The 16,174-nt window shown below is 49.0% G+C and overlaps 1 protein-coding gene across 1 annotated transcript; it reads left to right on the top strand.

Annotated features, from left to right (window-relative positions):
• Positions 1-624: 624 nt before the first annotated feature.
• On the top strand, positions 625-15,283 carry LOC147663603 (cis-aconitate decarboxylase-like). Its single transcript, XM_086950329.1, has 7 exons — positions 625-840; positions 1,072-1,154; positions 1,599-1,653; positions 3,725-3,912; positions 11,138-11,230; positions 11,866-12,071; positions 13,332-15,283. The coding sequence occupies exons 2-7, from the start codon at positions 1,134-1,136 to the stop codon at positions 14,251-14,253; spliced, it is 1,485 nt and encodes a 494-aa protein (XP_086806455.1). The 5' UTR covers positions 625-840; positions 1,072-1,133; the 3' UTR covers positions 14,254-15,283.
• Positions 15,284-16,174: the final 891 nt, after the last annotated feature.

Genomic DNA, 16,174 nt, shown 5'->3' with positions numbered 1-16,174 from the left:
GCAAAAAAACATATATCTCTAACATAAACCTTGCAGTTTGCATGTAGCTCTTTGATGACCATTAATAGCTCAATGTTCTATATTAGGATTTTGATTTATAAAAGACAAGTGACAAAAGTTGCTCTCTTACAGTAGCAGTAACACTTTGTTATCTGCTTGGTACACGTTCTTAACTGCAGGCATTTTAACCTCTTGCGCTGCCTTAGGATGAGTCAAGACTTTCTTAAGACAAACATTTGGTCTCTTTCCAGGAAGACAATTAATAACAGGAGTTATCTTGACATTTTAATTGATGCCTGAAAATTGCTGGAGGCCAGGAAGGCAGAAGCAGGTGCTTTCAAAATGAGAATATACTTGCAAAAATGACCCCACCCCAAGTCATTTTGTAAAATGGTCCGTTCATTTCTTTGTTTGCCTAAAGCAGATTTCAACATAAGTAAATAAATAAAAACATGTATACAAACGAGATTTTTAGTCCGGAGTTTCCTCCAAGTATTTCCCTGTTCTTTCCCCGAATCTGGACACACCTTGGCCCTCCCCCTTCCGGTGACGTCCTGGGGTGGCTCTTGCTCCAGAGCCATTCACCTGAAGTGAATATAAACCATGGAAGAGGCAGACAGGGACAGCAAGAACCAGAGACACCGGTCTCCTGCAACCGCAAGACATCTGCACCCCGACAATAGTAGACACTTCTGCACCCCGCAGCACCAGAGACGTCTGCCCCCTGCTGGAACAGAGACATCTACCCTCCAGCACCGGAGACAGCAGCCCTCTGCCAGCACCAGAGACGTCTACCCCCTGCTGACCCAGAGACAGCTGCGTCCCTCCAGCACCAGAGACGTCTGCACCCTGCCAGACCAGAGACATCTGCGTCCCTCCAGCACCAGAGACAGCAGCCCTCTGCCAGAACCAGAGACGTCTGCACCCTGCAGGAACAGAGACATCTGCCCCCTGCTGAGAAGAGACAGCTGCGTCCCTCCAGCACCAGAGACAGCAGCCCTCAGCCAGCATCAGAGACGTCTACCCCCTGCTGACCCAGAGACATCTGCGTCCCTCCAGCACCAGAGACAGCAGCCCTCTGCCAGCATCAGAGACGGGCGCTCCTTCGGGATAAGAGGGCTTCGAGGCGCACGATGCTGCTGTCTACCTTCCAGGTGAGGCTCTGTTCCAAGTTTCGTGTTTTCGCATCGCTCAGCCGCTGTATTTACCTGTTGTATCTTGTTCTTTCTCTGTCTAAAATCGTTCAGATTGTGTGGGCTGGTGTAGCGCCTCCTGCACCCCGTGCTGCAGTGACGCTGTGCCACATACAGATGGTGAACAGTTGTTCATTCTAGATTTCGTAAATTTTTGGCGCTATCTGTCCCCAGACCGCTTAAAGCGCTTTCATTGTTTACACTTCCTAAAATTGTTAGGAACTTAGGGTGGGCACTTTGATTGCTTGCCTCATGGCTCGTGCACGCGCGCTCCATTGTGTCCCGGCCGCACGCACAAAAGAGTCGAGATTTAACATTTCCTGGAAGAGGCGCCCTTGCCTGACCCTCAGGGGACCACAGACACACATACATACCTTTCTAACATCAAACACTTTCTTCTTTCAGAAATCGAAGCCCGTCCTCTCGCTGTCCAGACGGACTCACACTGCGGCCCTGGAAGGTAGGTGTCACGCATGTTCACGCTGGGACTCACGGGGGTCTGTGTCTTAGGGTCTGATGACTGGGCTGTGTCCTGTGGTTTGTTCAATGTTCTGTGTCTCAAGGTTCGTTAAATGTGCTGTGCCCTAGGGTTTGTTAAATGTTCTGTGTACATGTGTTTGTTAAAAGTTCTGTGTCCTAGGGTTTGTTAAATGTGAAGTGTGTTAAGGTTTGTTAAATGTTTTGTGTCTTAGGGTTTGTTAAATGTTCTGTGTCCTAAGGTTTGTTAAATGTTAGGGGCCCGATTCACAGAATGAACTTAAGACTCAATCCCAAACTTACCACTATTTTGGTATTCACAGAATGCACTTACTACTTTTGGTATTCACAGAAGTTAGGATTTTGTCTTAAGTTGGTCCTAAGACAAACTTAAAACAGACTTAAGTTAGAATTTTGTCTTAAGGCTGCCTTAAGTCTGTCTTAAGTCTGCCTTAAGTCTGCCTTAAGTCTGTCTTAAGTTTGTCTTAAGTCAGTCTTAAGTTTGTCTTAAGACAAACTTAAGACAAAATCTTAACTTCTGTGAACACCAAAAGTAGAAAATTCAATCTGTGAATACCAAAATAGTAGTAAGTTTAGGATTGAATCTTAAGTTCATTCTGTGAATCGGGCCCTAGGTGAATTAGTGTTTGTTAATGATCTGTGTCTTAGGGATTGTTAAATGTTTATTGTCCTAAGGTTTTTAAAGTTCTATGTCCCAGGGTGTGTTAAAAGTGCTGTGTCCTAGGGGTGCTGTGTCCTAAGATGTGTTGAATGGTCTGTTCCTAGGGTTTGTTAAATGTTCTGAGTCCTAAGGTTTGTTAAATATTTTGTGCCCTAGGGTGTGTTAAATGTTCCGTGTAGTAGGGTTTGTTAAATGTAGCATGTCATATTTTATTTTATTTATTTAAAGAGTTTTGTATAGCGGAATCTTGACCCTTGGGTATCAGAGCGCTTCACATTTACATGACGTAGTATAAAATTACATCTTGTGTAGCATTACGAATCATAGTGATATGAGGTAGGTATATTCAATAGCCATAGATAGAGTATTAACATACGAAAATACAGTGACATGAGGTAACTTTAGGATACATTTGGTATCAGGCGTGCAGGGGCTTCCAGTACTTGATAGTTCTGAAAATGTCTTTTTCTCGCGAGTTCTAACAAGTCCGGATTAGTATAGCGCTGATAGAGGTTATTCCACGTCTAACTGGAGACATACTTTTTACAGCATAGTTGTCCTGTTTAGAAACCATCTATGTCATGGTGCTAGTGATGAGCGGTCTTGTCTATGGAACAAACTTACTCATCAGGAAGATCTTAGCTTCCCTCTTAAATGTTACTGTGTTTGGATTGGAGGGAGTGGGTTCCATATTCTGGGGGCTGGCCCTGAGAAAGCTCTACCATGTGTTTTCTTCTTCCTGAAGATGGGTGGTCTCAGCATCAGCTCCTTGGCACTCCTTGCAGGTCTGCTTCCTCCTGATAACTCAATTTTCTGGGCCAGGTATCTTGGTGTTTTGTAGTGGATGGCTTTGTGGGTAATACATGCCAGTTTAGGTTGGATTCAGGCTTCGTACGGTAGCCAGTTTACCGCTTTCACGTGTGGAAAGATATGGTCGAATTTCCTTGATGCTGTGATGATTCTTGCAGCTGCATTGAGGCGTGCTTTTAGTGGTGCTGTGGAAATTTTTGGTAGGCCTGCTAATGTTGTACCGCCATATTCAATCCTTGATATAACTAAGGATTGGACTGACAGTTTGAGATCACTTTTCTAATGTAGTTCAGATGAAAGCGTAGGGTTTGTTAAGTGTTTTGTGTCCTAGGGTTTGTTAAATGTTCTATGTCCTTAAGTTTGTTAAGTGATTTGTGATCTAGGGTTTGTTAAATTTTCCAGTGTGTACCAATCCTGACGTAGGTCTTCGTTCAGCCTCGTCTCCTTGTCCCCGCGATGCTGACTGAGCTCGTTCTCTTTCTGGTCCAGATCCGCTGGATTTCTTGTCTGACTCCAACCCAAGCCAGCGGTAGCTCTTATCCTCTCTCTTCTTCCTGTGCAGTGCTGGAAGGCTCCCCCCTGGAGAAGGCGGTCACTAGCAGCTTTGCTTCCTTTATCCATGGAGTCCAGTTGGATCACCTGTCACAAGTGGTGCGACACCGCAGCAAGCGCATGATCCTGGACAGCATCGGGGTTGGACTGGTGGGAAGCACAACGCACGTGTTCGACATCGCCCTGCGATACTGCCAGGTAAGATGAGGCCTTGAACACACCAGGCAAAGCTCGATGGATCAATCATCCTTTTAAAGGGAACCTCTAGACCACATGTGCACAGCATCACCCTAGATACTACAAGGTGTGACCAGGCCTAGACCATTGTAGGAAATACTCTATGGAGCATTGTGTGAACTTTTTCAGGAGTCCCAAGACAAACAAGAGTTAGAGGGCTCACATTTTAACAATCAAAGCATTTTACCACTTGTGTCCTGGAGTTTAACTCTACTATTGAGAACAAAACTGGACCAAAGAAACTGAACACCAAGCACACCCTTTAGCACTAGACCCTATTGGTAGCAAAGTTGTGCTGTTTCAAGTCCTACTCAAGGAGACGGTGTGGGATTGAATGAAATGTCCATTAGCAATCATTACATTTATGTCCAGCTAGTGCTTTAAGTCAAAGCAAAAACGTACTGTACCTCAGTCACCCAACAGAATACTGCACATAAAATGTTAGAAACAAGACAAACATGGTACACAATAATTAATGTAACAATTTCTGTTTGAGGAAATTAATGATTTTCTGTCCTTGGAAATTGTATGATCTCTTCAGTGTGAACTCTGGCCCGCTGCCCTATCAAGAAACGGGTTAGTACAGGTCTTTTGACTGCTCTCATTTCTGGGTTCTCCTCCCCCTCCACCACTCCTCACCAGAAGCATGACTAGGTTTGTGGAAGTTCGGTTGCGTCTTGCTGGCTGTGGGCTGGCAATGTGTGTGTCTACCAGTGGTCTGTGTTTCCAGACGGCCCACCAAGGGGAGGGTTTCTGACTGGGCCTGGGCCTACCCAACACTATTGGGGTGTCTGGGCCAGAGGGCGATGCAGGCCCCAATCCACCAGCACTGCTGATTTTATATTTAGACCCTCCTTGGTGCTTCTTCTTTGGGCCTAAATACAAATCCACAGCCAAGCGAGGTGCAGAGCCGCACTAGTCACAGCGATGGTCCAACGGAGGATGGGAAAGGACAACTGATGATACTGTATGTTCTTGAGGTAGTAGCTACTCACTCAAGTTGTTGTAATTTCAATGAAGGTGATGATTCTAAGTTCTTCAGGCCCCCCCCTTTAGTCACACCCTTAGGTTCAGTATGGGGCGACCGAGACAGGTGATCTCAGTGAGCGCCTAAGTGTTCACAGGTGCTTTAGCTTATTCACACCCCATAGGTGCCACCGAGTCTCGAAGCCTCACCGCACAGCCTGACAGTGCATATCTCTCCTGAGTTGCAGGTAGCTGTGTTCCGCTCCACCTGCCTCAGCTCCTCGCAGTCCTTTACAAGGCAACATAGTCTTTGGCCAGGGCATCTCAAGCCCCTTTCACAGACGCCAGTCAGTTCTTCCCCTCAAGGCAGGTCTCAGACGGCTTCTCCAGGCAGATTTGTAGAAAGTCCTTGTTCCGGTTCCATAACCTGGCGAAGAGGCGTTAGCAGTCAATGACGACAATTCTCGAGCACAGAAAAGTTTATCATGACCACTGGTGTGAAACCCTAGCATTCTGGCAGAGAAATCCTCAAACAGTGGATAGTAGGGTCTACCCAAAACTTGGTCCAAGTTTGCAGATAGTTTGTGCATTCCACAAGTCAAGGGTTTCAGGCAGCTCAGGACTTTTGCGCATTCCTCCTAGACAGGTCCTTGCAGTCATTGCCTCACAGAGTTAAAAGGGCAGTGAGCCTCTTCTCAGGGGACACCCAAAAATAAAGGCACACTAACTACCACTCAGCTTGTTGGGGTTTACACTTCTGAGGAGCAACAGAGCTGGAAAGAGCAGGGGGATTTCCCTTCGCTACGATAGGACCATCTGTCTCCTAACCTTCCCATCCTAGTCTGGTCCACTGCAGAGGGCCTCAGGAACGTCTCACAGAGCCCTGAAGTTCACATTGATGTCTGGAGCTCTGTCCAACCACCCTCCTATGAACCACTGTGGTTCAGGATATCAGAAGGGGTTCCTAGATTGCTACAGTTACATACAGCACATTCATTCCATGCACATTCTACTGTAGCTGTATTCTACACACAAGCATGTCATACATGTCCCACATGGATGCAATGATGGAGTCATTTGCAGGGCAGAGGTAGAGCACTTTAAAACACAAGAGAGGCCAGGAGGTAAACTCTCCTTGGACAGTAACAGGCAAAAAAGTCTGCCCAGTTACTTGATGTATTCTTGCCTCCACTGTCAATCTTCCACAGCCTGGGGAGCTGATGGCAGTCACGTTCAGATAAGGAGGGTGTAGTTGGTGAACACTTCTAGACCTCAGAACCCAGCTCTGGACCTTGTTCTGTTTCACAAGAACCCTCAGACCACACTCATGATTATTGTGAGTGCTTAGGACACACTCATGATTGCCATGATTGCCGGGACACCCCCGCGCCGCACGGCCACCAGCTGCTGCGTGTGCCCCTCTGCCCTGCCTAGCTGCCTCGCTGCCTGTCGCGCTGCCGCTGACCACGCCCCCTCCTCCGAGAGGCGCGGTCCGTGCCTGCCTGCCGGCTGCTCGTTCTGGTGTTGAGAGTTTTCCCTTGACTTTGTAACTTTGTGCTTCTCCTTTTTTCCTTGTGATTGTGCCCGTGTTTTTGTGATAGTATTCTGGTAATTGTGCCCGTGTTTTGCTGTCTCCTTCCTGTCTGCCCGCCTACCTCGCCGAGCCCCGCTCTCCCTCCCCGCTTCCCGCCACCGCCGCTTAGCCCCACCCCTTTTGCCTTCTGTATCCCTCCCCGCTCCTGCCTCCCAGCTGCCCCGCCCACCCGCGCACTTCGCCTTATATGGCGACCGTGCGAACGCGCAGCGGTCACGCGCAGCGGGCGCGCCGATTGTGCGCCGAAGGCGCGCCAAAGGTAAGCCCGTCCGTGACCGGATCGCGACCAGCGCCAGGACCCCTGGCCCACGAAGACCCCGACCTACCCGCCTGACGTACTCCGCCGCCACCCTCACCGCACTCAACACCGGCCGACCCCCAGAATGCCACCAAGCCACACCACGACTCACCCACGGACCTTTCAGCTGCCACGTCTGCAAGTTCTCCTGCATCCGGACCTGCCCCGCACCAGCAGCCGCCAAGTCGAACACCAGCAGCACCCACCTCAAGTGCATCCTGCTCAACACCCGCTCCGTCCACAGACACGCCGTGGAACTCTGGAACCTCCTAGACGCCACAGCCCCTGACGTTGCCTTCCTCACGGAGACCTGGATGAACGCCTCTTCAGCCCCCGACATCGCCATCGCTATCCCGGAGGGCTACAAGATCGTCCGGAGGGACCGCAACGCCAACCAGATGGGAGGAGGCATCGCCATCATCCACAGGAACACCATCCGTCTCACAACCAGCACCGACAACTCCCTGACCACCGCCGAACACCTGCATTTCCAGATCCACACCGACCCGAACACCACCCTCAGAGGCACCCTGATCTACCGACCCCCGGGACCACGCACACAATTCAGCGAGGACATCGCCGACTTCGTCAGCCCGCATGCTCTCCCCTCCGCCGACTACATCCTCCTGGGGGACCTCAACTTCCACCTGGAGAACAACAACGACCGCAACAACAGCACCCTGCTCGACAACCTCGCCAATCTTGGACTCAAGCAGCTGGTATCCACCCCCACCCACCTCGCCGGACACACACTCGACGCCGTCTTCTCATCCTGCAAAGACATCGACTTTAGCCACGCCACAGAGCTTCAATGGACGGACCACAGCTGCGTCCACTTCACCTTCAAGAGAACGACGACCCACCACCACCAGCAACAGGCCGCCCGCAGAAGCTGGAACAAGATCACAGCAGACCAGCTCGCCACCTCCCTGAGCCAGCACCCTCCTGCCAGCTCAGCGAACCCCAGCCAGGCCGCCAACAACCTCACAAAGTGGATCAGCAACTGCGCGGACGAACTCGCCCCGCTGAGGACCCCGCTCAGCAGACCCGGCAGCAAGAAAGCCCCGTGGTTCACCGACGAACTCAAGAGCTCCAAGAAGAACTGCCGAGCCCTCGAGAAAGTCTGGCGAAGGGAACCAACACCGGACAACAGGACCACCTTCAAGCTGGCCACCCGGAAGCACCACCAGCTGATCCGCGCCGCCAAGAAAACTGCTTTCAAGGACCGGCTGGACAACAACGCACACAACTGCAAGGAACTCTTCAACATCGTGAAAGAGCTCTCCAACCCCAGCGCAGGAAACAACGACATCACCCCATCGCAAGACCTTTGCAACTCCCTCGCTTCATACTTCCACAACAAGATCGCGGACATACACAACAGCTTCAACAACCAACCAACGCACACCAAGACCGAACAACCACCCCTCACCACCACCCTCCACGCCTGGACTCCGATCAGCACCGAAGACACCATCCGCACGATGAACTCCATCCACTCCGGATCACCGACCGACCCCTGCCCTCACCACGTCTTCAACAAGGCTGACGCTGTCATCGCACCCCACCTGCGAGACATCATCAACACCTCCTTCAACACCGCCACCTTCCCTGAGAGCTGGAAGCACGCCGAACTCAGCGCTCTACTCAAGAAACCCACAGCGGACCCCACCGAACTCAAGAATTACCGCCCCATCTCGCTCCTCCCGTTTCCAGCCAAAGTCATCGAGAAGACCGTCAACAAGCAGATGGCCGCCTTCCTCGAGACGAATGGATCCCTCGACCCCTCACAGTCCGGCTTCCGAGCCAATCACAGCACCGAGACCGCCCTCATCGCCGCCACTGATGACATTCGAGCCCTGATGGACAACGGAGAAACAGCGGCCCTCATCCTCCTAGACCTCTCCGCAGCATTCGACACTGTCTGCCACCGCACCCTAGTACAGCGCCTCAGCAACGTCGGAATCCAGGACAAGGCGCTGGAATGGATCATCTCCTTCCTCGACGGAAGAACACAGAGAGTCCGTCTACCACCATACAAGTCAGAGGCCACCGATGTCATCTGCGGCGTCCCTCAAGGATCCTCTCTGAGCCCCACCCTCTTCAACGTCTACATGAGCCCCCTCGCGGCCATCGCATGCCAACACAACCTCAACATAATCTCCTACGCCGACGACACCCAGCTGATCCTCTCCGTGACCAACGACCCCGCCGCCGCTAGAGCCAACCTACACGAAGGGATGAAAGAGGTAGCCGAGTGGATGACGACCAGCCGCCTGAAGCTGAACTCGGACAAGACGGAGGTCCTCATCCTGGGCTCCTCACCCTCCGCCTGGGACGACTCCTGGTGGCCTCCCGCCCTGGGCACCGCACCCAAACCGACAGACCATGCACGCAACCTGGGCTTCATCCTGGACTCCTCCCTCTCCATGACCAGGCAAGTCAACGCCGTCTCCTCGGCGTGCTTCAACATCCTACGCATGCTACGGAAGATCTTCTGGTGGATCCCCACCGAGACCAGGAAGACCGTCACCCAGGCCCTCGTCACCAGCCGACTGGACTACGGCAACGCCCTCTACGCCGGTACCACCGCCAAGCTCCAGAAGAGACTCCAGCGGATCCAGAACGCCTCAGCCAGACTCATCCTCGACATCCCACGAACCAGCCACATCTCCGGACATCTGAGAGACCTGCACTGGCTCCCCGTCAACAAAAGAATCACCTTCCGCCTCCTCACCCACGCACACAAAGCCCTACACGACCAAGGCCCGAGCTACCTCAACAGCCGAGTCAACCTCCACGCTCCCAAACGCCACCTCCGATCAGCCAACCTCGCCCTCGCCGCCGTCCCCCGCATCCGAAGAGCGACTACAGGAGGAAGGTCCTTCTCCTACCTGGCCGCCAAGACCTGGAACTCCCTCCCGACCGACCTGTGCCTGACCCAAGACCACCTCTCCTTCAGGAAGAAGCTGAAGACATGGCTGTTCGAGCAGTAGCGGAACCCCCCCCACCCCCAGCGCCTTGAGACCCTACGGGTATGTAGTGCGCTCTATAAATGTCATTGATTGATTGATTGATTGATGGGTGCTTAGGACACACTCATGATTGTCATGGGTGCTTGGGACACACACTCATGATTGTTGTGGGTGCTTAGGGCACACACTCATGATTGTTGTGGGTGCTTAGGGCACACACTCCTGCTTTTTATGGGTACTTAGGGCATGCACTCATTATTGTTGGAGGTGTTTGGGGTATAATAAAAAAATACTGTATGAAATCACAACGGGGAACTGGAGAACAGGATCTACACAATGCAGCATCATGCATGGGATTTTTTTCACCAGTCAAATCACAAGAAAAAGTACCCTTCAGACATTAGGTGGCATCACCGGCTCAGACACTTTCAGATAACAAACAAGATGGGATGGAACGTAATTGCACGTCCGCGAACTAAATTGATGCAAATAATAGATGTTCAATTTCAAACTGAAATAGTGCAAGATAAAAGACGCCACAAATGCATGCAACCAACTACTCAATATGTTTTAATGCGTTAACTGATATCTGTTTACCATCAGGGTGGGTGCTTGCTATGTAAATGTATTCAAATTCTATTATGCAGGAGAAACTGGACTTCAATAAAAGCAGCAACACCCAACTAAAGGCAGGCGAGATGTTTCAGTAAAATATTTACCTGAGATATTACTAAGTAAAGAAAATCAGATATTAATTCAACTAACCGGCCATGGGTCAACAATTTCACTACCAGTTTCTGCCGCTTCGTGATCTATAGACAAAAACGTACTGTTAACTACTCCTGGGCAATATTGTGTACAGAGTTGCATACAAATAGTTCTGTGTTGGATGTTCTACGGATTAGACTTCAGAGTCAGACAAGCATCTACCATTAGATAGCAAAGGTCCCAAAAAGCCTAGGTTGGTCAACATGCCAACGGCATTTGGTTTGTAGGATAAAGATACATTTAATCTCTCTCTGACTATGTTTAACAAGGTTTTCTGCTCCTTACAATGGGAGGTGAAGACACCTGTAGGGTTGAGAAGGATGGGCTACTTAGAATGTTCTACGCACTCATGATTGTGAAGAGGTTAGAGCTCGGTGCATCTTGCGGGATAGTGTCTGTGCGCTTTAAGGAGTCAACCTTGCCCTGGGATAGGTTATCTCCTACGCAGCCTATGGCTCTGTAATATCCTGTGTAGGACTCGTGTAGGTGTATCTACATTCCCAAGTGGCTCCTGATAAACCCCACAGAATGTATCAGTTGGGGCATTGTTCCTTCATAACTTTTTCTCTCTTTCTCCTTTAACAGGACCTGTATCCCTCTTCTGCAACGAGCTCTGTTTACGGACGACATGGACTGCGGCTCTCTCCCACGCTGGCTGCATTCTCCAATGGAGTGGCGGTAAGGCACCGGGCAGCTGCCTCACATTCAATCTATTGATTAATTCTTGAATCCGTGTGTAATGTCAGTGCAACTGTTAGACTGAAGGGTGAGAGTGGAGATCAGGCAGCTTTACACTTTAACTGAATCCCCACCTCTGGTTTACATCAATATGGTTTAACACCAAAATAACTTACCTGGTGAGATCTTTGAAATTCTAGGATGAACAAAGACCCTCCATGTACATAGTGATTGGATATGGATCTGGTTCCCGGACTGTTGTGTGGCAAACATAGTATTTAGTCTCTAAAGGATTCTAGAAGGTGTTGAGGTGGGTTCTATGCTAAATACTAGGTCCTGTTTTCCTGCTCCTCTGCCCTCTTTGGAGAGGGGTTCTCTCAGACAATAGCCTAGCTGAATGTCCAACTGTGAATTATGGGATCATCTCCCTCTGTAATATGTTTCTATAGGGCAGAGGAATAGTCAATCTTCTGAATGATATCATGTCTCCTCCACCTCCTGTACTGAGCTCGTATTGGTCAATTGAATTGTCGCTTTGCTGATTGGCAGACCTTGCATACTCCCTCTTCAGTACTGGGCATTAGAGCTGTCTCTGAATATTCTTTAATGGTCCTCTAACTCTCCTCTCTCCACAGACTCACGCTATGGACTTTGATGACACCTGGCACCCTGCCACCCACCCCTCGGGTGCTCTGCTGCCTGCCCTCTTGGCTACTTCTCAGATGCTGCCTATGGGTTCAAGGCCCAGCGGTGCGGACCTCCTGCTGGCATTCAACGTGGGCATCGAGGTGCAAGGAAGACTCATGAGGTTCTCCAGTGAGGCCAGCAACATCCCAAAGAGGTACGGTTAAGCACACCAAGACGATGTATGTATCGAGGAGCTATGTGCAATGCTAACAGAGGGTTTATGCTTAATTGAGGAGCTATGTGTGATGCCCTCAAATAGCATTTACATTTCAAGCAGTTATCCATGGTGTCTACAGATGGCATTTAGATGTAGAAGGTCCATGCATGATGCCCACAGAGTGTGTTTAAATAACCAGGACGATATATAATAAACACAGAGGAGGTCATTCAAATTAACCTGCATGTATGATGCCCTCAAAGGACAGCAGCATCATCAGGGAGTACATGTAATGTCCACACAGGGTGCCACTAGCTTTGTGGGATGACCACAGTGGGCATTTATACCCCCGAAAGAATGTGCGATGAGCACAAAGGACAGCAATTCTGCCAAGAGGTTGATTTGATATTCCACAGACGCCAAACTATGCCTCCGATGCATGTATGATGCCCTCAAAATAAGCACATGCAAATGGAACTTAGTAGGTTGTAAACATTGAATTTTCTTAATGTGCCAATACCGCACCATATCATTAGTTTTCTTGTCTGGCTTTACTGCATGATATAAGTAGCATTACATATTACATCGCTGACATTACTGTGATTCCCTAGAAACAAATGTCTGGAATTAACCTGCATTGGCCACTGTTCCCAGAGCATTAATCTCTGTTAACCGCCCACCTCACATGCAAGACACATAATGAAGGGAAAGGACAACTAACAACAGTTAATACTTGAAAGTACTTGGACAGTGAAGCTTTCAGTAACAGTCCCCTCTAATGCTCCCTCACATGCAGATAAACACCCACCGGTACCCTTCCTGGTCATGTTTCCGCTTCGCCTCTCACATAGAAGGTAGTAAAACAAGCCTGCTTGGCATTTTATTGCCAATGCTAGCATTTCATCTGTGGTGCATAGACCTCATTTTATCATTTGCATTTCCCGTCTGCTATTACAGCTATCATTAAAGGGTCTCTTCAGTGAATGATCTCACAATATATATAACAACCCAACCACATTATAAACAAAGGGACCTTCTGGAACCCTTACTGTTGGAACTGTTGATGATGTGTAAGATTGGGTATGAGGATACGTTTTCTAATACTGTTCAGTGGATGGTTCCTTTAATATTCCACCTCTAATGTTACTACCATACCTTATTAGATACTTGACATGATCTGATCGCGTTTTCACTCTTTACATTAATCACATTACTTCACTTTGCATCAATGTCTGATTTTTCTCTCTCCTCTTCCAGGTTTCACCCTCCCTCTGTGGTTGGCACCATGGGCAGTGCTGCTGCGATAGCCAAGCTCCTTTCCTTGAATAAAGACCAATGTGCCCATGCTCTGGCAATTGCCACTTCCCTGGCAGGGGCACCCATGGCCAATGCCGCAACCCTTGCCAAGCCGCTACACATTGGCAATGCCACCCGTCTTGGGATGGAAGCAGCGCTTCTAGCCGCCCGTGGGATGGAGGCCAACCCCCTCATCTTGGATGATGTTCCCGGCTGCTCAGGGTTCAGTGCTTTCTATGGTAACTACCAGCCCTCACCCCTGGAAATGCCAGGTGAAGACTATAGTTTCCTCCTGGAGAAGCAAGACATCGCCTTCAAGAGGTTCCCTGCACACTTGGGCATGCACTGGGTTGCAGACGCTGCCATGTTAGTAAGGAACCGACTCGTCAATCTCATGGGTTGCTTCAATCCCTACTCCATCCAGAGAATTCTTCTGAGGGTCCCAGTCTCTAAGTACATCAACCGGCCCTTCCCTGAGTCAGAACACCAGGCCCGACACTCCTTCCAGTTCAATGCGTGCACAGCCCTCCTGGACGGAGAACTGGGCATCTCTTCTTTCACTGAGGACAACCTCATGAGACCTGGTCTGATCAACCTGCTGGAGAAGGTGGTGCTGGAGCATCCTGTAGACAATGAAGCCAACTTTGACAAGATGTACGGAGAGGTGGTTCTTCTGTTGGAGGACGAGACTCTCCTGTCGGGGCGGTGTGATACCTTCTATGGGCACTGGAGGAAGCCCCTCAGCCAAAACTCGCTCCGTGAGAAGTTCCGCTCCAATGCTCTCCTTGTGCTGCACCAAGACCAGGCTGAGGACATCATTGAGATGGTGGAAGATATAGAGCGCCTGGAAGACAGCTCAAGTCTGGCCTTCTCCCTGCAATAGGTAGCTGTCAATCAGAAATATATGCAACAGCTGTCTTTGGCCTGAACTGTATCCCTTTAAATTCCAGCAGTGAGGACCAATCCTGCTGAAATCCTGGGAAATGTGCAAAAGATGTTGTTAAAAATTGTTGTGTGAATTATAACAGGCCAATCATGGAAATATATTTGCTATTTCAGAGTGGCCCCAAACAGATGAACCTTATAGATCCCTGGCACCTTGTACCTTCCCAATGGGGGACAGTGTGATGCTATTTCTGGGTCGACTCTTTCCGAGTAATTTGTTTTGAACTAAAGTACTTATAATTCGGTGCACTGCTAATTTAAGAAGCAATTTAGTATTTTATATTACTTATATTTGTTTTTCAATAATAGTGTGATTGGCTACTGTAATGTAACTTTCAATGTTATTATTGTCAGTCATTGTTGTGTAGTTTGGCACAGAGCATTGGCTGGTCCAAGGCTTGTATTTTTGTAAATCATGCTGTCCTATTTATAGAGAAGGCATAACCCATGTGCCATGTGAAGACATTTAATCCTGCAGGACTGAGTGATGAACGAATGAAGGTTTCCTAAATGGCGGTGGCCGACACTGCTTGAAACCATCTGACCCTGCTAAGATGGGATGGGTGATATGACTGCTGGGAGAAATCTGTGAAACTTTTCAGCTGCTCCATGGGGTACCCAGGAATCACATGCTATCAGTAGCACTGGGCGCCCCCCTGCCACAATATTTAATATTTCCAGTTTGGACGCAGGTTTTAGGTGAACCCTGGAGCTGAGGGTTCTGGGAGCCTGTGTTTATCAGCTGGCCTCAGTGAAGCCAGATGTTCATCTGATGTGAAATTGGGGAGGATAAGCATCAAGTCACAGGCAGCTTAATTTCAGCCACAGAGCAGAAGCGAATCAGAACTAAAATACATTTGATTTATATCATCCGTTTGTACAGTAACAATATTTATTTTTGTATCAACTGAATAAACTATTTATTAACTTTGAGCATTGCATCTACTGAATAAATAACAAGCATGAAATCCAACATGTTGAAATTGTGACTCAGGACTGAGAAACAACACAGGCACCAATGTGCATTCTGGTGTGCCTTATACTGAATATTAGTGATTTTCACTTTGCCAAATGAAAGCAGTCAAATACCCACAGACCAAGAAGTGTATACAAATGTGCACATCTGCCACACAAAGGGGTAGAAGAAATTTGGATTACACAAATTTTCACATGGGCATGTGGAGCCTGTCTGCTTTTCTTACCTTCAAATTATTTTTCTACTCTCTTCTCCACTTCCTCCACTCTGAACACCAGGACCTGCTTTTTTGTGAAAAGCCATTGAAAAGTTAGTCAGGTGAAGGGCAGCTTAGGAACTGTGGGGCACATGGAACAGAGTTAGTGCTGTGTGTAGGGCACTGAAGTAATCACCAGAAGGGCAATAGATATGGGTTCCATGCTCACTGTGCCAAAAGAGTCAAGCTAAACCCTACTGACGAGCCCCAAGTTGGGCATAGCCATTCTGGGGTTGCTTGTGCCTCTTACCTGGAGGGGTCTTGACTGGCAGTTCAAGACTCACTGTTCCCATGAGGGGCAGGGCTGGTACCAATTTGCACAAGGTGGGTGTTTGTCTAGAGTGGAATTGTGGGTGAAAAATGATGCACTGGAATGCAGCCTTGATCATTGCCAGCAGCTGAGATTAATTCAATCATTCCATCCATCATCTTGTTGTTGCAGAAGTTGATGTCCTGTGGGATGGGGCTGAACCCCTCCCATTTAGTAATAAATGTTCCCCATTCTCCCACTACACACTCAATCTCTCCTATATTTATTATTAATTAATGTAGCTAAGTGTGTGGGGATCGCCACCACCGTGGAGAAGGACTTTACACTGAAAACACAAGGGAGACAGAGGTGAAGGT

Source organism: Lissotriton vulgaris, unplaced genomic scaffold (assembly GCF_964263255.1).
Source record: "Lissotriton vulgaris unplaced genomic scaffold, aLisVul1.2 SCAFFOLD_593, whole genome shotgun sequence".
Lineage (NCBI taxonomy): Eukaryota > Metazoa > Chordata > Amphibia > Caudata > Salamandridae > Lissotriton > Lissotriton vulgaris.
Note: the sequence above shows the minus strand (reverse complement) of the source record. Positions and strands in the feature narration are given on the sequence as shown.

Excerpts from the sequence above, each read along its gene's own strand:
- LOC147663603 (XM_086950329.1), top strand. The coding sequence starts at position 1,134 with ATGCTGCTGTCTACCTTCCAG. Across the intron at positions 1,155-1,598 it reads TGCTGCTGTCTACCTTCCAG|AAATCGAAGCCCGTCCTCTC; the intron begins GTGAGGCTCTGT and ends TTCTTCTTTCAG. Across the intron at positions 11,231-11,865 it reads CATTCTCCAATGGAGTGGCG|ACTCACGCTATGGACTTTGA; the intron begins GTAAGGCACCGG and ends CTCTCTCCACAG.